Genomic DNA, 20,268 nt, shown 5'->3' on the forward strand with positions numbered 1-20,268 from the left:
ACCCAAGAACGAACGGACCCGGGAAGACGCCGCGGGCTCCTGCTCGACTTGGATGAACGGCCCAAACAGAGCTATGCGCGGATGTCGAAAGGAGTCAGGGGCGCCTCTAATACGTGGCGAACAGATCGTCAAGCTCGTCCATTTCGACCGTCTCGCATAGGAAGTTGGAGTCGTACTCGTCCGAGAGCCGTATGTCGTGTACTTCCAATTTGTGCGTGACAAGCATGTCGAAGTCGACCTGCGGTCTCAGCATCGGGCTGCTCTCCATGAAAGATACCTTGGCAATGGACAGATGGCTGTCGCCTTGGCCAAACAGAGCGGCCGCGTCGGACCGGTTGTGGCGCGCCCGGCTCTCCTCCGAATCTTCGGTCATGATCTCGTCCACGGGCTCGACCTTGGTGGCGGGCGGCGCCCGGGTGGCAAAATCCATGGACTCAGATTTGTGACGCTGCTGCAACGAGGTGGCCGTCTGGGTGAACTCGCGCTCGTCGCCCTCGAGCGGCGGGGTGGACTGACTCTGCGCGAGGCTGGTGGTCGAGCCGTCGTGCGCTTGGAACCGGGAGAGCGCGTGGCCGTGCGGAAAGTATTCAGTTTCCAAGGGCGACTCGTACTGCTCAAGCTCCGGCGTCGAGAGGTCAACCTCGGGCGAGGGCGACAAGGCAGCGCGGCTCCTGGCCTGCTTGTCGTCCTCTTCGTTCTCGGCCGAGGTGAGCGACGGCGAGATGATGCGCGCGGCCTGATCTGCGCGTTCCGGAGGATCCGGGAACGCTTGCCTCGGCTGAGTGGTGAGGTAGAAGTAGATGCGCTTTGGGTGGGTGCCGATGAGCTCCTTCCCTATGGGACACGGAGCCAGCGCCGTCCACGGACGCTTCATGTAGGTGGCAAGCCGCGAGGAAATGATGGCGGGCTGGTTCGCAGAGCTGTTGCAACGCAACAAAGGACGCGTTAGCACATTGATCCAAAGAGCAGAACACCCGTTGACAGTGTAGGCAAGAGAAGAGGCCTTACCTTTGCACGATGGGCAGGCTGTGTTGGAGGATGGCAGCGAGCTCTTTGAGCAGATGCGGGCGGTTGCCCGTCTTCTCGAGCTGCTGTATGACGGCGACGACGATTTCGTCGTTGATGCCCTCCGTGTCGACCCTGCTGACGCCGGCCTCTGGCGGCGGAGTGGTCGCGTCGACGCCCGGCGCCACGCGGCCGGCGCTTGGTGGGAGAGGGTCATCCCTCAGGGCAGGTGGCGAAGCTCTTGACGGCGACGACGTAGATATGGGCGAGAGAGGCTCGTCGCCGGCCGACGAGTGCGATCTCTTCAACTTCTTGCTCGGATGCTGCTGTTCGTGCTGCATGTCTTCGTCGGCGGGGGGGGTGGTAGCTGAGGCAGGCGGTGAGCGATGGGATGACGATCGCGAGCTGGCAGGCACATGGATTCCCAGCTGCGACAGCGAGACCGACTTGCGCCGGGTGTTGTAGGGCATGGTACGGGCGGCTGCGATCAGTCTTCTGGCGGAGAGCAGGGCGGACTGAACGTTGTGTCTGGCAGCGCTGGGCAGAGGCGCAGAGGGGCTTTTGGGGAGATGTGGGCAATGTGGTTTGTGATGGCGATGGGGGACGAGGCAGAAAAAGCGGTTCCAGGATGCAAAAAGATTGTTTGACGCTCGCGACTCCAGGATCGTGCAGCACAGCCGACTGGGGGGGTCGGCTGAGCGCAGGCTGCGCACGCCCACTGATTGGCGCTCGGATGCAGGACGCTGGGCTCGCGCATGAGACGGTGAGTCCTGATACAGAGCTTGCACCAATACAGCAAAGGCCACGGAAGGTCCCAAAAGGCAGAACCAGCGCAACTGACGGACGGCGCGAGAGAGGGGGGAGAACACAGGCGGCGAAAGCGTGCGGATGTGCGACGGATCGCAGCGCGGGCTGGCCTTTGCTGGGGTTGCTCGGCTTTGGCGCCGGTGAGCGACGACGAGGCAGCAGTTTCTTGGTGGGCTGGACGCAGTTTTTTCTGGCCCTTTCTTCCTACGTTGTCTGCTTGGCTCCCAGCGGGCGGGACGTGAGAGCCGTCAGAGGCGAGAGAGGCGACAGCAGACAGGGAAAGAGAGATTACTGTCGGGATGGATCGCCTCTTTGCCCCTGGGCGCAGCGAAGCTCTCTGCTTTCTCGCGTGCGCCCACGGGGGCTCGATTTTTTTTTTCTTGTTTGACGTAGCAAGGCCTAGCCTGAGCCCGATCTCCAGCCAGGGGGGGGGGGTTGGCCCCGGTGGGTAGCGCAGGCTTCAGTTGGGCGAAAAATAATGGTGAGGCTGTGTTTCAAGCGAAAACAGTCAGTCTGCTGCAACGAAACACACAGATGATTTGGCAGAAAGACCGCGTTTGTATTGGAGGAGCGGATACGTCTGTGATGGAGGGGAGAGATGATGAGTGGGCAAAGGGCTGAGGGACAGACGTGGAGGAGGAGGAGGGGGGGGTTTTTTCAACAGAGAGACCCTGCTCGATGGTGATGACGATGACGATGATGCTGCTGGTCCGCCGGAGGGAGATACGAGGAGCGCTGAAGGCTAAAGGTGAGCGCATCCAGTCACGACCAAGCCAAGTCAGCAATGAGGAAGAAGAAGAAACGAGGAGCAGATCCGGCGCTTGACGGCTCTTGGTTTGCACAGGAAGTCAAGGCAGCACACGACAACAAACAACGGCCGCCGTGCTCGAAGATGCAGCCGCGTTAGCGAAGCTTCAGGCAGCGAGCGCTGAGACTGCGGCGCCTTGGTCGAACGATTGATCTACCACGACCGCCCACGGCTCCTGCTCCCTTCTCCGTCTTCCTATAAGTGCCCGCGAGACGACGTGCTGCAGCACCTCTTGCTGCCAAAGAGCTGATCTTCCTCGCCGCACCACCACATGCCCTGCACGAACGCCAACGACAGCTCGGTGCCCTCGGGTCAGGTCGCAGCGAATGGGAACGCATGGCTTAGAAAAGAATCGGGCTGACGGCGAACGGGGGAAAAAAAAAAATTCCCTTTCTCATTACGGTATTATGCTGCCCATCGACAAAAAAAAAATTGCGGGTGTAAAATTTGTGCGCCGCCACCCGCATCCTCGGTCCAGCCTAGCCATCTGCGCGGGAAGAAATAATATCGAAGGGGAAAAAAGGAAAAAAAAAATATCAAACCATTTCTTTCCGTTTTGTCTGGTTTCCAACAATGAGGAGCCCTTCTCACTGCTGACTGATACTGCTGACTGACAGGCAACAGGTCATGTGATAGATGGTTGGGCTAATAGAGCCTCGTCATGTTCTGTTTTTTTTTTCCTTTCTTTTCTTTTCTTCCCCCCCCCCCCCCCCTTGTTTTGTTTCCCGTGGTCGTGCTTTCGGAAAGGGATCCTGCTCTCTTTGCTTCGCTCGTGGCTCGCGGATCCAGCCAGACGACAGGACCTGCCCAAGCTTGGTCGGGTTAATCAGTCGTTTAATCAGTAGTTCACTGCTCTGATCACAACTAATAATACGTTAGCGGCTCGTCTTGGCCCCGCCTCATGAGTCGTCTCTAGCGAAACGCGCCGGACTGTGACGTCGGAGGTCCATCACAATCCCATCATAAGCTTCAACGTTCGACACGCCAAATCAGCACCTTCAGCACTGTGCAGTCCTCGGTAGCTCGCGTGCTGCACTTTGTCAGCTTTCGCGACGGATCTGCACCCCATCGTGAGCAAAGCACGTCGCAGGAGGAACGCATGTCTGCTGCGCTTCCCGCTACTCCCCGCCAGAACCGTCAAAGAGCTGTGTGATTCTGCCGCACATCAATGGCATTCCCGCGGATCGTGCAGCGTCCAGCCCCTGGGCGCATCTGCGCCTCTCTATTCGCCGCAGCGAGCTTTCCCCAGACGCTGCGACGCATCGTCCTGCCTTGTCGTGCTGCTTCTCGTTACACGTCGCAGGCTAACTGAAGATACCAAAACAGAACGTTCGGAGATCAGAACAAGACGCTCTGCCACGGTTGCACCTCGAGCGCGAGGCTTTCGCCTTCCCCGCCTTCCACGTCTACGGCAAAGTGGTTTGATCTGCACACTCGCCCTTACCGGCGCAGCACGCCATGGAGATTCTGCTCCGAGCATTTGAGCCATCCCGCCCGACTCGGGGACGTGTCAGCAACGAGAGACTGGGCGACCAGACCAACAGCCATTGATGTATTGGTCAGCGGATTTTTTCCGCTCTTCTTTCCCCTCTTTCTGATGAGCAATTGCGAACGAGAGGGATAGAGACGGCGCGGAAAAAAAAAGGAAAATTCCTCGTGCTAGGGTTCGTTCGCCATGTACGTAGTGGTGGGTCGGAGAGTTCCCCATTTGGCTGTCTTGCTTGGATATGCTCGCCCCGCTGCGCCAATCGATTAGGATTTCCGGCGGCGCCGCCCAGTTTTGGGACCTTGCATGATGCTTCCCACCAGCAGCAGCAGCAGCAGCAGCAGCAGCAGCGCGATACCTCTTTTTCACTCCCACACCCGTTCTCCCGGGTGGAGACTTTTGCGTTGCGCTGCTGTCTTTTGGCCCGCGTCACGAACCAAAACACTCGTTTTTTGTCTTCACATCTTCTTGCCCATGCCCCACCCGTCGGTCGTGATCGTCCTCAAGCCAGAAACAACCGGGCCGCGATCCCCTTTTTCCCCCTGGTGGAGGGGGCGGTTGAGAGGACGAGCGCCTCTGGTTTGATCGGAAGCGCGGAAGGAAAAGACACACAAAGCGGGATTGCACGATCGGACGACTCCAAAAAGAATCGTCACGCGAACGGCCCAGCAGCTGGGGCTTTGGTGAGGCAAACGTCGTTGGTCGGTATTTGCCGGAGGCGGCTCTGGAGGCAAGCAATTGCTCCAGGACGCGAATCCTATCAGGGGTACGCAAGGCCGCGACGAGGCTGCGTCATGGGACCCCGATCTCTTCTGCCGATGGACGACGATCGGCTGGGTAACAGCTCCTTGGCCTGATTGCGTCTGTCGACGAAAAAACTGACTTTCGCTCCGGTGCCCGCTAAGCTGCAACATCGCCTGTCGAGGAGAAACAGCCGGGGGCTTGCTGTCGTGCTCACAGCGCAATCTGTCACTTGTAGATGAGCCGCTCGCGTGATTTGCCTGGGAATTCCGCTCGGCACAAGCTTCCATTCTCCATCTGCGTGCACATAGTACAGCGACCGCGCCGAGAAACGTCTGCGCAACACGATCGTTTTTTCTTCCACGCTGTGAAGAACCGAGAAGATCCAAAGCTGAGAGAGCCCGAGGCCAATTTCGCATTTTGCATGGCGTTGTTTGTCGAGCCGCATAGAACGACTGGGCTAGCCGCGTTGCGAGACGCCCCGGCCGCTGTTGTTAGGGTAGAGCGAAGAAAGTTTGTGTCCCAAAGCTAAAGTTCAGGATAGGACGCGACGAAGCGTCGGCCATCTACGCGTGTCCGGCGACGCGATCCAAAAACCCGCGGTGGTCGTCCAGCCTCTGGATCATCATGGTTGCTCGTGCAGACTTTCGACACGTCTGCCCCCGTATTGAGTGTCCTCCTATCCACTTGTGCATTGCAGCTAGGCGAGCCGCCCTTCTCTGCGAAGTGGTGGCTTGTGGACGGAGAGAGCATGTTCCATAGAGATGCGACCTTAATCAGCCTCAAGTGTATGTTCGCTTGCTAGTCGCGCAAATAGCGCTTCAAAACGCGGGACGTCAATGAACGCATCCCGATTTTGGTGCGCGCGGGAAACTCTACGGCCAAATCTGACCAGCACCACGCAGGCCGCGTCGCAACTGTCAACGCTGTATGAGCATATCATAACAAACGCCTGTGTGTAGCCATTGTGAAAATCGAGTAGTCGGTGTTTTTTTTTATTGGCGGCGTGGGTTTGGAAGACGGTTCAAGTCCGGCTGATGTGGCTCGTCCAAAAGTACGATCTTCTTACGGGACCAGCTGCTCACTTGTCTATTTGCCTCAGTGCGGAGGGAAGGAGAGAGAGAAAGTGGGGGGAGGGGGGACGGCGGATCTTGATTCCCTCTCGCATGTGTTCAACGTCGAATGGCGCCTGCTACGGTGTTGAAGCTCTTGACGACATCGTCCAGCATACTTCAGATGCATGGGTGTTTGAAAACTTCAAACCATGATCGCTTGTCCCAATGTTGGCCGCTTCGGGTTCGTTCCTTGTCTTGGATCACTTCAGGAGACGCGGTACGCGCTCTGATCGGCTCTTAACCATGTTCTTGCGAAGTCGAAAAGGAAGTAGAAAAAATCGAACCCCTATTAAGATCGTGGAAAGAAGATGCCCGAGACGACGATCAGACGGCGGCCATTGAGCTTTGAAGAAATTCAAACTGGGAGACTAGCTCGTCTACCTCGCGCGTTTTCTCGTCAAGAGCCAACCTCTTCTCACGGAGCTCGCGATTCAGACGCGTTCGATCCTCGGTCAGCTCGTTCAGGCGTCGACGGAGCTCTTCGACCTGGTGCTCGTGACGGCTTTCCTCGCTGATCAGCTGGGTGCGCAGGGACTGCAGCTCCTGCGTCGTACGCTCGTGGTCGGCAATCTCGTCGTCATGGACGTCCTGCAGCTCCGCCCGCCGTCTTTTCTCCGCGTCCAGACTTGCCCTCGCATTCGCAAGCGCTTTTTTGATTCTGGCTTCCCGGGCTCGAGCCAGGCGTCGCGTCTTCTCGGTCGGCGTCTCAAACGCTGACTCCATGGCGCCCAGCACGACGGCTACGAACAGCAGCGCTAGAAACACCCCCAGTCCCATCCACAGAAGACATGCGTTGCGAACGGACGACTCCGTCAGGACGGACAGCGCAGCCGCCTCGACGATCACGTCTGACGTGTTCGCGAGCAGATCTGGCTTCTGGCATGGGCCAGACACGCAGTTCAGGAATCCACAATAATCTTCGTCGCGATACGTTAGTTCAAACAGTGCTCTGCACACCAAAAGTGCAACTTCATTGTCCCTTGCTCATTCCCCCTTATTGCTTTTCACTTCATGACTTACTATCGGAACTGCCGCAAAATCCTGACGTAGAGCAGCAGGGCCCGTACACTGAGTCGACGCACGTGTCGTTCACGCAGAGTATGCCGTAATTGGTCGCCGTCGAGTATGGCGTGCTGGCCAGAGCAAGGCGAGGGACAAGTTTCATGACGGGCTGTCGAACTGCTCATGAGCTGCTTGTGGTCTTGGATTTTTTTTTTTATTCCTCAACAACATTCCGATTTACATAAAATCTAAAGCTTCAGAGCAGCCATAACCGGTCAAAGCTTCAGGCTGAGACAGGAACCTTTCGTTTGTAAGCATTCCATCCAGGAAGAGGCTTTGCCGCGAACGTCTCGTCACCTTGCTAAGCCATTTCCGGCGTGAATGAAGCGATTTCTACGTCTTCTCCTGCTCAGTCTGATGGGCGCCAAGCGATCACGGCTTTCAGGCTCCTGCATATACCAAGTGCCGCAGATAAGAAGATTTGCGAGCTGAACAGCAGCGTGACGAGATCCTACCAGAAAGCAGTCTTTGCTGGATGCATTTCTCGCCCACATCTGCTGACGGCTTTCCCGCCCAGCAGCCTTTCTTCATGGCAGGTCCTGACTGGCCATTCTCTCCCTGCCTGATCTGAGGCTCACGAACCTTCTGCTCGTCTCTTTGAGTGAAGTTTGACTTCGTTGCTCATGCGCGCGAACGAAGTACGTCCGGAAGAGAATCCATGGCTGACGAGTCGTCTCAGGCAATCCTTCATGCCACCCGTTTTTGGCAGTTCCACAACGAGCCACACGGTATATGTAGATCGGCAAGCTTTGCCGCGTTGTGGTTCTTCTCGTTGTGGACCCTCACGGCGCTCTCGGTGCTTGTTCTTGGGAGGATAGAGTTGCAGATATGGATAGCGAAGAGGCTCATCAAAAGCGTCGGACTAGAATGGGCTTCGAAAAGGACGTCCTCGCGTGAGAAATTGTTTCTGCTGCACCTGACGAGCTTGCTCGTACAGCTCATATTTACCGCAAGCACAGCGGCTATTCTTTGGCGCAGCTTGGCCTTCGCGTATGCGCTGCTAATCTGGATCGGCCGTCCCTTACCAGCGACCTTTGTTTCCATCACATGTTTCATAAGTCGCACGAGCTATGTGGATAACATAGCACAGTTCCAGCATGTGGAGGCCCTATACAGCGTCGGAGCACTTCCATTATAGGGGTACCTGTGGTCTGATATATTTTCTCTACCACCGGCGGCGAAGTCATTGGTCAGGTCATCGAAACTTGCCAAATCTGGGCTGACGACGCTTCAAGCTGGTGTGGTTCTAAGCATGCTCGTCTCAGTCGCGGGCATATTTTTGCTCTTCGTCCAAGCGGTCGCTGGAAAGAGTGATCGCCCTTCCAGCAGAAAGAAAATGCGGAACATATTCGTGGCACAAGTCATTCTTAACTGCCTGAGGATGATTTTCCCTTTTTTTGCTATGGTGCGGAGCTCTGAGGTTGAACCCTGGAGCATTTTGTCCCCGTCAAAAGGAAATTACGTCAATTACTGTTGTATGGACTATGGCACCAATCATCGATCTTGCACTAAAAGCACTTATTTCCTCCCGAGGCTCAGTAACTTCCAGTCTCATGGCGAGCCATCAATCCGCTTGGCTATCAGCCACCGTGCCCGCGATAGAAGATGAATACGGTGCAGTCCTTTAGACCTGGTAAGCTTTTGTTATGGAATTGCTCACAAACCGGTTGTTCTGACCTTATGCAGATCGTAATGCACCAAGCCTTTTCTCCCATACAGTTCTTTTCCTCCGTAAAGCAGATGCGCCTCTCTAATGTCGACGCCTTTCTCTTCGGCAAGACGTTTGAGTAAGTCATCAGCGGTGGAATTGAGATCAACGTCCGCCAGCAACTTGGAACTTCCACTACAGTTGACAAACATGCTGCGAATTTTCTTAGGGGAAGACGGATCTTTCGCTTGGTCCTTTTCTACGTAAGCTGGTGGAGGGCCATGCTCGGCGTCATCATCCGGAACAGAGTAGAGAACGGATTTCGGGTTGTAATTCTAGAGTTAGATCCTGTATTCACCGTGACGGATTGGTTTTCCACATCTACCTCTCGGACGCCGCTTTGCTCCAAAGTCGAGCCTATGATTCAAAACCATTAGAACTTCTTAAGGAATCATAGTCGGCACATGTTCGTACTGTTTTTCAAGGGGGCGCCTGCGAAAAGGAGTTCGAAGGTATTCCACTCGTACCGTCCCAAGTTCAGTTTGCGGACCAACTGCTTCTGCATATCACGAATGGTCGTGTCTTTTGCAACATTTCTGAAGTCTACCCTCTCTCCATCGTCAGTCTTGACAAAGATCACGTCATAGTAGTCGGACATCGTGCGCTGTATCACAATCAGGGGCAGGGGAGGAAGCCAGAAAGTGAAGAATGCTCTGGAATCGTGGCAGGCTCGACCTGAATAAAGACCGCATGACCTTCTGCCAACAGCCATTTGTAGGTACCCTCACCGGTCGAGCTCACCTGCTCAAGACTCGATTTAGCTGCCAAGGCTTTGGCTTGCAGACGACGCCTTGCTGAAGGCAAAGAGAAAGCTCGGGCTGAAACAGCCTCTTAGTTCATTCAGGCTACATGGCCGCCGGCTCGAACGCTGTGCATAAAGCGGGGCAACGTGCTTTCAAGAGTGGGATACAGCACTTGAGGAGGCTCTTTCACGCCGGCGCCTCTCGATCTCTCCTGCCACCTTCGTCAGTCGAGTCTGTGGCTATCGCAGTATGCAACGTGCTGAACTCGAGGTATGGAAAGTATGCTGGAAAGTCAATGCCGCCATTGAATTTTGCGAACCTGAACGCAAAGCGAGCGAACAGGATCATGTGGCGAACAGCGACCCGGTCGTGAGTGCAGCCAAGTCGTGCAGAGTTTGCAAGAAGCCCAAGACAAAGCTTCGCGAGTCGGCCTTCGCTCGAATGACCAAGTGCGCCGGCAATCACACTGGTTCAAAGACTCTTATCTGTCCGCAATGTGATATCAACTTTGTCTGGGCCGTCGTGACAAGGCAGCAAGAATGCTTCCACGAAGACTGCCGAAGGAAACTCGCCGTGGTCAGTCGAAAAATGGAGACCTACAGGTTTGTCGACAGCGCGCTTTTCGTGTACGTAGGTTCTTTTTGGCTCGGAATGGGAAGCTGAATTTTTGGTGACGGGCTCCAGCGAGTTCTTCCAGCTGTTGAGTGCGAAAAACGTGTTTAGTTGCATCGTGTGTTCAGAAACGGTCACGTACACACATGGAGCGTCATTGACGCCACGATGCCAGCATGATGCTTCATTATGCAAACCCTGTGCGCAGTGGTTTCTCTCAGCTCAAGTCGGATTAGGGAACTGGAGAAAGATTGGATGTCCGGAACTGGGCTGCAAGCAGGTGCTTGATGGAGATGACATGAAACGACTTGCAGACACCGATACATTGGACAAGTGATTGTTTTTCTTCCCATGATAAGAGCATTGTCACTAATACGCGCTCAAGGTACAACGAACATGCGACACAAGATGCCATGAGTAAACATCCTGGTTACAGACAATGCTATTTCAAAGGCAACGCCAATGAATCTCGATGCACTTACGCAGGTGTACCCCGCCGACGGTCTATGCATCACTTCCTTCATCGTAGCGCCTGCTCGAGGGAGAATAGAGCGCCAATATGGAACTGTCCTGACTGCGCAAGAATGAACTGCGACTTGTGTAAGGGCGTTCATCCAAAGAACAACTTTACATGCAATCCGATCAAGGCGTTGGTTGACAAGGAGCTCCAACATCGTCGCAACGAGGACCTGCAACGAGGTACTGGTCTGTCGAAACGTTGCCCAGCAGCTGGTTGCGGCGAGATCTTGGAGCATGATGGGGCATGTGAAGATTTTGAGTGCCCATGTGCGTCGTTATCTTATTTTTCATCCCTTGCTCCTCGACTATGACTAACGGCCTCAAAGCTTGCAAGAGCGTATTTTGCTTTCGTTGCAAGATGCGTTACCTGTCTGGTTCTAAACACTATGCTCCACGATCGGTCCATCTGAAGAACTGCAAAAATTCCAAAAAGCAGCAGAGAAAAGGGATCCCGAAGGACTCCGTCGATATAAAGAAATACGGTATGAGGCCGGAGTGGGACAAAGATCCTGGTTACAAAGGCAGACTGGTTTATCCGTAACTGCAACTGTCACGGGCGAATATGGCCTAGTGTAGGTAGAGTGTCAAGCGCGGCGGCGGCGCGATGAGAAACATATCCAGCTGATCTCGAAATGGTCGTGTTCTCGCTGCGTTGAGTTACAATATTAACGAGCCAAGCCCGTATATGCTCGCCATCACTTGGAGCACTTGATGTTCATCAAATTGACATGCAGCCTAGATACTTCTTGATTAAATAATGACTTCATTGGTTGACTACAAACCTACAATGTATGCTTACCATTTGCTTTTGGCCAGTTGCCAGTGGGCATCGAAAATTTTCTTGAGTCTTTTTTTGGTTTGAGGAGGGGGAACCCGTGCTGCTGATAAGCATAAATGCTCACGCAATTCACCGAAGCGTAATTGCGAAAGGCTAGCGCTTTCGGCCCATGCGACAAGAAACGTTGTGTAGAATTTCCTCACAACGTCAATCATCTGCAAGGCTAGTTATCAATCTGCTGCCAAATCTCTCACGATCACAAGCCCACTTCCTGTGCCCACAGACGCCCATGTTCCAGCCCTTAGGTTTGGGTTCCAGGACACCTGCGTAACTGCCGTTCGTTCCTCATACACGGTGGCAAAACTCACATAATCCTTCGTGGCATTCATCCTGCTCTCTTGCCCCATGTCTGTTTGAGTTATTTTAAAACCTGTTAAAATTCTGATGAGCGGCCGGGTGAGTACTGACTCAGGATGCTCTGTGTCTTCCGCATTGTTTTGATTTGATTTTAATGTATTCAGATCATGACTGCCTCCGCTTGCAGAGTTATGCCTAGTCAAAGCACGGCGCCATTCGTGCTTTAAAACGCATTGAACCAGGGGTTTGTGCTTGTGATCCCGAAGCCTTCGTATTGGATTTGTGACCCAAACAGTACCATCCACGCATCCAACCAGCACACTCGCATGTAAACAGCTCGTGCTCACATCGGCTCCAAATGCTGTAAGTCGGGCGATGCTAACTGCCTTGTGAAAGAGTCTGTGTCCGTAACTTTTCAGAGTGAAATTGTCATCGATGTTCAGCGCCGACTGCGTCAAATCGTGCCATATAACGGGGCCTTGCGCTATTCTAGAGCGCTGCGATACCACAGTGTCGTAGGTCGGTGAGCGAATATCCGTAGCACGGACAAGACCATCGAAAGAGTATGTTATAAGTAGGTGGGGCCGTGAGGGATAGCCACTGGTGAGGGAGTGGATGTACGACTGGTGTAGTCGCTGGTAGAACCAAGGACGTGACTCACGTGACTTCATCGACGAAGTACGTCGTAAGACGTCAGGTAATGTCCATATTGCTACGCAGCCATCGGCCGTACCGGCTGCAATGTTTCTGCTCGAAAGCCAGGTGAGACAGGTGCAAATCGTCTCAGGTGGCTTTGATTCAAAGGCTGCGGTGATGATGTGAACGTATTCCACCTCGCCGTCTTCTCTTCGCGGATTAGTGAGATCGATGACGCGTATCCTCCCATCCGTGAAAATGCAACCCAGCAGACCAAGCCGTTTCTCCTGCATATTTGTTCGGTCAGGCGTCGGGCACCACCGCATCTTCTTCAAGACCCCCCAATCTGTCGAAATGATCTGTCGAAGCACAGGCTTCCTCGAATAGTCGATCTTATTTGCAGCACTGTCCTTGTCCCCCTCAGCAAAAATCTCCCATATTTGAAGACATTGCTGCCGTCCAGCCTGTGGTGTGTACGCTGGTGCAGAAACTCCTTCAGGGATCTGTACATCTTGTGGTGATTGAGACGTGCTAACAGCGAGATACTGTGACGTCCCGGCTTTGTTAGGACACCACTCCAAGCTTTGAATACGCGCTCCTGCGTTAATTATCCAGGATTGGTGTTCACCAGCGCTAGAAATATCTCTGTATGCCTCTCCTAAATTCCATTGCTCAAATAGTTTGGGTCCTGGGTATAGTTCTTGCTGGTTGATTGGACCCGCGATAATGTCGTCAGAAGGGGCATAGTTGTTCGGCGCGTAACTCATATCCACCTTCCGAGTCTCTTGCATTCGCTCAAAGATTTCCTTCCCGCCTTCATCGTAATACCAACGCAATTCCACTTCTGCTTCCTTGTTTCTTTTTTCCTCTGGATACCAGGGACTGTAGCCCAAGCCTCCACCACTCCTCCCTTTGCGCTCCTGACGGTATGGGACAGTTTCATCATTTAACCATCGTTCCCTGACTTGAATATGCGCCACCAAATCTTCAGTCCCTGGTCCGATTGCATAGAGCAAACGGCTCTCTCTACCTTGCGAATGTAATGCTTCCGGTATACCACGTGTGTAGTGAACGTTCCGGCCCTTTGCTCCTGTATTTCCCATGGGATCAAAGATCGGTAGAACATCAGAAGTGCCTCCTTCAGCTTTTCGCTTTGACGTACTTTTCTTCATTGAAGCTGATCTGCCTTTGGGCAAGGCGGAAGATTGAAATTTTGATGTCTCGCGCCCGTTGGACCTACGATGTGACATTGTTCTTGCTGATTCTAAAACTTCAACTTCATCGTCATCATCCTCAGAGCCCTGATTCATCTCGAAATTGTCATCCTGTTCGTCTGAGTCCTCATCCATATCCATTCCCGCTTCAAGAACTTCCTTGGCGGCTTGTTCTGCATCGAACTCAGTGTCAGATGATAGTTCATCCCGACCCTCTGCCTGTTCTGATGGAGCACAACTGTCATCAGATGAGTGCACGAGAAGGTCTTTATACTGCTCAAACGGATCGACTGCGTATTTTGTGCTCGGCTTTGTTGCCCGGCTTGAGCGACGGACTGATGTTGACATTTTTAAAGATTATCAACAGAAGGTTCCAATGTTAGAAAGCTAGAGCCCAATCGAGAGTGGTAGTGTATTCGACTGGAGAGTCATTAGAGTCCTTGAGCAGCAAATAACATTTAATTGAGGTAACTAGAAGCCAAAATGTCCGCTTTGGAATGGGTCAAAAATAAAGAGAACATGTCAGTAGAGAGCTCATGAGCGACGAAGGTAAAGCCAACATTGACCACAGAAGGAGCCGACTTTGCAGATAAGTGTGCAACTGCGTGATTCCACACGTTCATGGAAAACTCAGTTTGCCTTGTTAGGCACAGTGATTGTCCTTGAGGCAACGTTGTGTGCTTGAGCCAATGCAGACTGTGCTAGTGAATCTACATAAATATGGTGCAGCTGTGCAGGGATGCAAGCCACAGCCCTGGGAGGGCCTTGACCAAGCCACTGACTTGCTACTGGCCGTAGGTAAACATGGATCACGGCCCAAAAGCTCCCCGATCCTCGGTCTTGACCTCATCAGCTGCGAAACGCAACGTGGACTACGACTTTCAGATTTGCCCCGGGAGTTGACATCACGCTCGGCTTCAACTGGCAACCGCTCGCCATATAATCGCCAACGATAGCAATGGCATCGCTTCCGCCATCGCACCGGCGGCCATCACCCTCGCAACGACCAGCTAGTCCCGAAGCCTCGTCGTCACAATCGCTGAATCGAGCCGATAGTGAAGCACATTCGACCATTTCCGAAGATTCACAAACTATACTGTTGAACCCGTCCTCATCATCAGGCAAGCGCAAGGAGACCGAGGAGCAGACGGGGAAACAGACATCGCAAACAAATCCGCAAGACGTGCAGGAACCTAGAAAATGCTGGATATGCTTCTCGGACGAGACTGAGGACACCCCTACTACTTCCGAATGGCGAAGTCCATGTCCATGTGCACTGGAAGCACATGAGCAATGTTTGTTGGACTGGATAGCCGACATGGAGTCGCCCAGCTCAAGGAGGCAGCGAAATCCTGGTGATAAGATTTTGTGTCCGCAATGCAAGTCAGAGATACAACTGGCGCGGCCCAAGAGTTACGTAGTCGATGCGGTCAAGAGCATTGAGATTATGGGCAGCAAGTTGGTGCTTCCTGGCGTATTCACTGTGGGCGTGTCATCATTTTGGTATCTATGCTGGGCTCATGGAGCATCCTCTGTAATGCTGATCTTTGGCCAAGAAGACGGCGAGAGGATATTAGCGCCGCTCTTGCGACAGCCGCCGGACCCAGAAATGGGCATGCAAAGGCTTCTCGACCATTGGAGACAGAGACTCCGATTAGATATCGGTTTGTTCTGTATTCCAAGCATGCTCATCTTCTCGAGAACCAACCTCGCTGATGGCATATTACCCATTCTCCCCATCCTCTTCTTTGTCACAAAGCCTGATACAGACCCCTTTGCAGATGTTGGCCACTGGCCACCTTCTGCAGGCTTGTCCTTCGCGTTGCTCCCCTACCTCCGCAGTCTTTACAATGCGTACTATGAGCGCGTGTGGGGCAAGCACGTCAAGCGCTGGCTGAAGGAAATTCAACCTCGTGCCAGTCTCGATTCCCAAAACGACAATGCGAACAATGAGGACAACGCTGGCAGGCTAGATGATGATGAGAATATCCTGGAGATCAACGTTGACCTCGGCGTGTTGGAAGACTGGGATGAAGATGAGGACGTTCCACAGCCAGAACAGCCAGACCCTCAGGGCGAAGCAAATATGCACATGCCAGGTGGGCTTCCTGAAGAACAACCAGGTGTTCCAGCCGCGGCTCCTGCGCCAAATGTTCCTCGTAACCGAGCCCACCGCCGCCGAAATGGTGCAGCCCCCGTCGGAGACGCGAATCCTCAACCTCCAGCTGAGCGCAACAATTTCAACCTTGCCGTTTCAACTTCCCATCTCTTCGAATCCGTTCTGGGTGCTTTGGCTTTCCCTGCAGTCAGCGCGATCATGGGCGAGCTGCTAAGGTTGGTCCTTCCTCGCAGCTGGACTACCATGAAAACCAGCTGGATGGGCACAAAGCAGCCGACAGGCCTGCTGCAGCAAAAGTGGGGGAGAAGTCTTGTAGGCGGTGCAGCGTTCGTGGTGCTAAAAGATGCGGTGATGCTGTATGTTCGATGGAGGATGGCTAGAGACCACCGAATGAGGAGGATATTGGATTACAAAGGAAAAAAAACCGTAGGTAGGGGCAGCGCAAGGCCCTGACGGATTTGACGAGATGTTATTACGCATATCTAACGGTATGGGCTTGATGATTATATCACCTTCGTCGTGTTTGGAGAGAGCGGGGTCGTAACGCATAGCATAATGTATTCACCGTGTGTAATACGGTGCCCAGCTCAAGCACGCAGTGTGTAGACAGAAAGCCACGGGACCTCGCCAAGAGGTAAAAGAATTACGATTTCAAGATACTGTTCTCCGGAATTAGATCTTTGATGAGAAAGAGCTCCCTGTCTCCCCCGTCTTTTATTACGTTATACTGCGGGGCAGAATGTTAAACGCCGTCGCTAAAACGCTCACGAGATGTTGAATAGCATTCCATCGCTGTCTATCCCCAAAGCGCCTATCCATGATCAGTTGCCTATAATAACCTTTCACCAAGTTCTCGACTACAGATGCTGGTCTTGTTGAAGGCCAGGCTGTATCGAGCTGGTTTTGATACGAACGTCCGACGTGGTGTCGCCGCACAAGTTACTTCAATGCTCATTGTCTACAGGAGCACATGTGCAGAACAAGTTCACATCACCGTAAGCTGTGGGAAAGGACTGGTTAACCCTAATTCTCCCAATTGTGTGAGGCAAAGAAAAAATTGAGAAACATACCATCGTCAAGCCTTGTTACGGCAGGCCAAAATTTCTTCTCCTTCAGGTATGGAAGCGGATATGCCGCTTTGGCCCTGTCATACGGCCTCGTCTCCCAATCTGTGCTGAGGATGATGTCCTTCTGACTATGTGGTGCCAATTTAAGGACATTACCCTCCTTTGGCATCTTTCCCTCCTCTATCTCGGCGATCTCCTTTCTAATCTCGATCAATGCATCGCAAAATCTATCGAGCTCTTCCTTACTTTCCGACTCTGTTGGTTCAATCATGAGAGTATTCGCCACGGGCCACGACATTGTCGGAGCATGGAAACCGTAGTCCTGGAGACGTTTCGCGATGTCGATGGCCTCTACTCCCGCCGTCTCTTTAAATCTTCGGACATCTAGAATGAATTCATGCGCACAACGACCATTCGAATTAGTGTAAAGGATCTTATAGTGAGGTTTGAGGCGAGAAAGAATATAGTTTGCGTTCAAGAGCGTGATTTTCGTCGCGTGTGTAAGTCCGAGGCCACCCATCATCTTGATGTAGGCCCAAGAAATGGGAAGGATAGATGCAGAGCCCCATGGTGCACCTGAAACGGGAGGAATTGCCTTTTCACCGCCGACATTGGGGACAAGAGGATGGCCTGGCAGGAACGGCGCAAGGTGTGACTTGACTCCGATGGGACCGACACCAGGTCCACCACCACCATGTGGAATACAGAACGTCTTGTGCAGGTTGAGATGGCAAACGTCTGCGCCAATCTCACCGGGTGAACATAGACCAATTTGAGCATTCATGTTTGCTCCGTCCATGTACACCTGGCCGCCGTGATTGTGAACAAGCTTGCAAACTTCCTTGATGTTAGGCTCAAACACTCCAAAGGTGCTTGGATAAGTGATCATAATAGCGCCTAGCTCTTCGCTGTGCTTTTCACATTTCGCTTTCAAGTCAGCCATGTCGAGGTTCCCAGTAACAGTGTCACACTTAATAGGCACGACCCGCATCCCTGCCATCGCTGCGCTTGCGGGATTTGTGCCATGGGCGGATACGGGGATTAAGCAGATGTCACGCTTCTTTCCTGGCTGCTGTTTCTGATATTCGCGAATGACACGCAGACCGGTGAATTCGCCTTGGGCACCCGAATTTGGTTGCACGGAAACGGCATCGAAGCCCGTTATCATCGCCAAATCGGTTTCCAGCTCCTTGATCATCTGTGCATAGCCCTGAGCTTGATCTGTTGGCACGAAAGGATGTAGTGATGAGAATTCCGGCCAGGAAACAGGGACCATCTCGGTAGTCGCGTTTAGCTTCATTGTGCAAGATCCCAAGGGAATCATGGAATGAGTGAGTGACAAGTCCTTCGACTGAAGATGGTGAATGTAGCGCAGCAGTTCTGTTTCGGAGTGATGGGTGTTGAAGACTGGATGCGTAAGATAGCTAGAACTCCTCCTGAACGGTGGTGCTATTTGCTGAGCGTCATAGCCGACTTCTTCGGCAATCTTTTCAAGGTTGATTTTCGGTGTAGTAGAGGCAAACTTTGCAAAGATTGAGAGTATGTCTTCGATGTCCTGCTTATCTACCGTCTCGTCGACTGTGATCGCCACATGCTCATCGTCAAGCAACCGAAGGTTGATCTGTTTGTCTTGAACAGCCCAGCTCACCAGCTCTTTGGCATTCGTGGCCTTGATGACCACGGTATCGAACTGTACGAGACCAGATCTGCTGCGTCCTGTTTTGTAGCCCATATCTTCCAAAGCCTTTTGCATCACTCTCGCGATCGTAATTGTTCTTTCTGCGATGGCCTTTAGACCCTGTGGGCCGTGATAAATAGCGTAAAAAGCACTCATGTTGGCAAGCAACGCTTGAGCAGTACAAATATTGCTCGTTGCCTTCTCTCGTCGAATGTGTTGCTCTCTTGTTTGCAATGCCAGTCTCGCAGCCGGGTCACCCAATCTGTCCTTCGAAAGACCAATTAAACGACCTGGAATTTTACGTTTGTGTTTGTCGCTTGTAGCAAAGAACGCGGCATGTGGTCCACCATAACCGAAAGGCACGCCGAATCGTTGGGCATTGCCAAAGGCAACATCTGCTCCCCATTCTCCTGGTGGTGTGAGCACCGTAAGCGCAAGAAGATCAGTTCCAACGCTCAACGTGCCACCCATTTTGTGCACCAAATCTGACAAGCCTCTGAAATCGCTGACATTGCCCTCTGTGTCGGGATATTGCACGAGCACGCCAACCAAATCTTCGCCAATGTCTTTAACATTCTTGTAGTTATCAGCAAGGACATCGCCTACACGAATCTCGATACCGAAACCTTGGGCTCGTGCATGAAGCACAGCAATCGTCTGTGGATGACAAAGGTGAGAGACGAAGTACACCTTGTTCTTTCTCTTCTGCCTGGAACTCGGCAACGAGTTCAGACTCAGCGTCATTGCCTCTGCAGCAGCAGTAGGTTCGTCTAGCACGGAAGCATTCGCCATAGCCAGCCCAGTGAGGTCACCGACCATGGTCTGGAAGTTCAAAAGGGATTCCAGTCTGCCTTGGCTGATTTCAGGCTGGTATGGTGTGTAGCTGGTATACCACCCAGGCCCCTCTAGCACGTTTCGTTTGATGACCTCCGGAACGCGTGTTCCCGCATATCCACAACCGATATAACTTCGGTAAACCTTGTTCTTGCTTGCTATCGACCTAAGTCGAGCCAGGAGCTGTGACTCAGAATAACCTTCCTCATCAAGCTTTGACTTCTTCCCATCTTTGGTCCTCGATCCTGGCCCGTCAATGTGCAGGTCTCTTGAAGACAGTATGTCTGCGGGAAGCACCTCCTTTACAAAATCATCAAGCGACTCTACAGGCGGATCCAAAGCCTTAAGCATTTGCTGCACCTCCGGTGACGAGGGCCCAATGTGTCGATGTGGGAAGGTGTCAAGGGGTACGAACGGTGACAGTTTTGGCCCTCCATTCTGGTTTGCTGGTGATCCATCTTGACGGTCGGTCGCGGAGCTCTCGTAAAATGGTCGGAATTGTGACTGTGCAAGACACCGCCGCACGAGCGGAAACTGCCTTGGGCGAGCAGCGCGCAATCCTAGAGGCCTCACGCCACGAGGCGAAAGAAAACGTAAGTAAGACTGCATCTGGGTGGATTGACCTGGCTTTGTGGTTAGAATTGAGCTGCGTGCGAAGCACTGTTGTCGCTGCCGTCACAAAGTTTCGCCTCAAGTAGACGTCATTGAGTGTGCAAAACTTGACGCAGAGAAGAGGCCAAACGCGTGACTACGCCGTCCAGAGCTCAATGCAAGATACAGGTGCGATTTCTGGGGCTATTGGAGCTGTGCTATGCCCGCTCTTTGTTTCGCTCGAAGAGACTTCGAAGTTTTTGTTGGACACGCTTCGGATTATCACATTCCGAAATTTTCCATATCAGCGGCTATCAACGGTGCATTGTCTATTGCCGCAATCGGAATGCGCTAATCGGAGTCCGACCCGAGTTTGAGTAGCATTCTT

At 53.0% G+C, this 20,268-nt stretch overlaps 6 protein-coding genes across 8 annotated transcripts; 2 read left to right on the plus strand and 4 right to left on the minus strand.

The window, feature by feature from the left end:
* Positions 1–17: 17 nt before the first annotated feature.
* PV09_01320 (uncharacterized protein) lies at positions 18–1,614 on the minus strand. The gene is made up of 2 exons (XM_016354188.1): positions 1,009–1,614; positions 18–920 (listed from the first exon to the last, which is right to left on the minus strand). The coding sequence occupies exons 1-2, from the start codon at positions 1,473–1,475 to the stop codon at positions 107–109; spliced, it is 1,281 nt and encodes a 426-aa protein (XP_016218283.1). The 5' UTR covers positions 1,476–1,614; the 3' UTR covers positions 18–106.
* Positions 1,615–6,286: 4,672 nt separating this feature from the next.
* On the minus strand, positions 6,287–7,127 carry PV09_01321 (uncharacterized protein; the record flags this gene model as incomplete). Its single annotated transcript, XM_016354189.1, has 2 exons — positions 6,287–6,879; positions 6,983–7,127. 2 exons carry the CDS (start codon positions 7,125–7,127, stop codon positions 6,287–6,289), a joined length of 738 nt encoding a protein of 245 aa, XP_016218284.1.
* A 2,597-nt stretch (positions 7,128–9,724) lies between these two features.
* PV09_01322 (uncharacterized protein) lies at positions 9,725–10,424 on the plus strand (the record flags this gene model as incomplete). The annotated part of the gene is given in 2 exon segments (XM_016354190.1): positions 9,725–10,105; positions 10,110–10,424. Coding segments are annotated over 2 exon segments (696 nt in total).
* A 12-nt stretch (positions 10,425–10,436) lies between these two features.
* PV09_01323 lies at positions 10,437–14,263 on the minus strand. 3 transcript variants are annotated; one of them, XM_016354193.1, is made up of 2 exons: positions 11,853–14,263; positions 10,437–11,793 (listed from the first exon to the last, which is right to left on the minus strand). In XM_016354193.1, exons 1-2 carry the CDS (start codon positions 13,937–13,939, stop codon positions 11,730–11,732), a joined length of 2,151 nt encoding a protein of 716 aa, XP_016218288.1. In that variant the 5' UTR covers positions 13,940–14,263; the 3' UTR covers positions 10,437–11,729. The 3 variants fall into 3 exon arrangements, with proteins under 3 accessions (XP_016218288.1, XP_016218287.1, XP_016218286.1); XM_016354192.1 differs by having other exon boundaries at positions 10,437–11,341; positions 11,406–14,263; XM_016354191.1 differs by having other exon boundaries at positions 10,437–11,341; positions 11,393–14,263.
* A 167-nt stretch (positions 14,264–14,430) lies between these two features.
* Positions 14,431–16,401, plus strand: PV09_01324 (uncharacterized protein). The gene has a single exon (XM_016354194.1). The coding sequence runs from the start codon at positions 14,550–14,552 to the stop codon at positions 16,161–16,163; it is 1,614 nt and encodes a 537-aa protein (XP_016218289.1). The 5' UTR covers positions 14,431–14,549; the 3' UTR covers positions 16,164–16,401.
* Positions 16,186–20,143, minus strand: PV09_01325 (glycine dehydrogenase). The gene is made up of 2 exons (XM_016354195.1): positions 16,781–20,143; positions 16,186–16,710 (listed from the first exon to the last, which is right to left on the minus strand). Exons 1-2 carry the CDS (start codon positions 19,896–19,898, stop codon positions 16,655–16,657), a joined length of 3,174 nt encoding a protein of 1,057 aa, XP_016218290.1. The 5' UTR covers positions 19,899–20,143; the 3' UTR covers positions 16,186–16,654.
* Positions 20,144–20,268: the final 125 nt, after the last annotated feature.

This window comes from Verruconis gallopava (genome assembly GCF_000836295.1).
Source record: "Verruconis gallopava strain CBS 43764 unplaced genomic scaffold supercont1.3, whole genome shotgun sequence".
In the NCBI taxonomy this organism is placed as follows: domain Eukaryota; kingdom Fungi; phylum Ascomycota; class Dothideomycetes; order Venturiales; family Sympoventuriaceae; genus Verruconis; species Verruconis gallopava.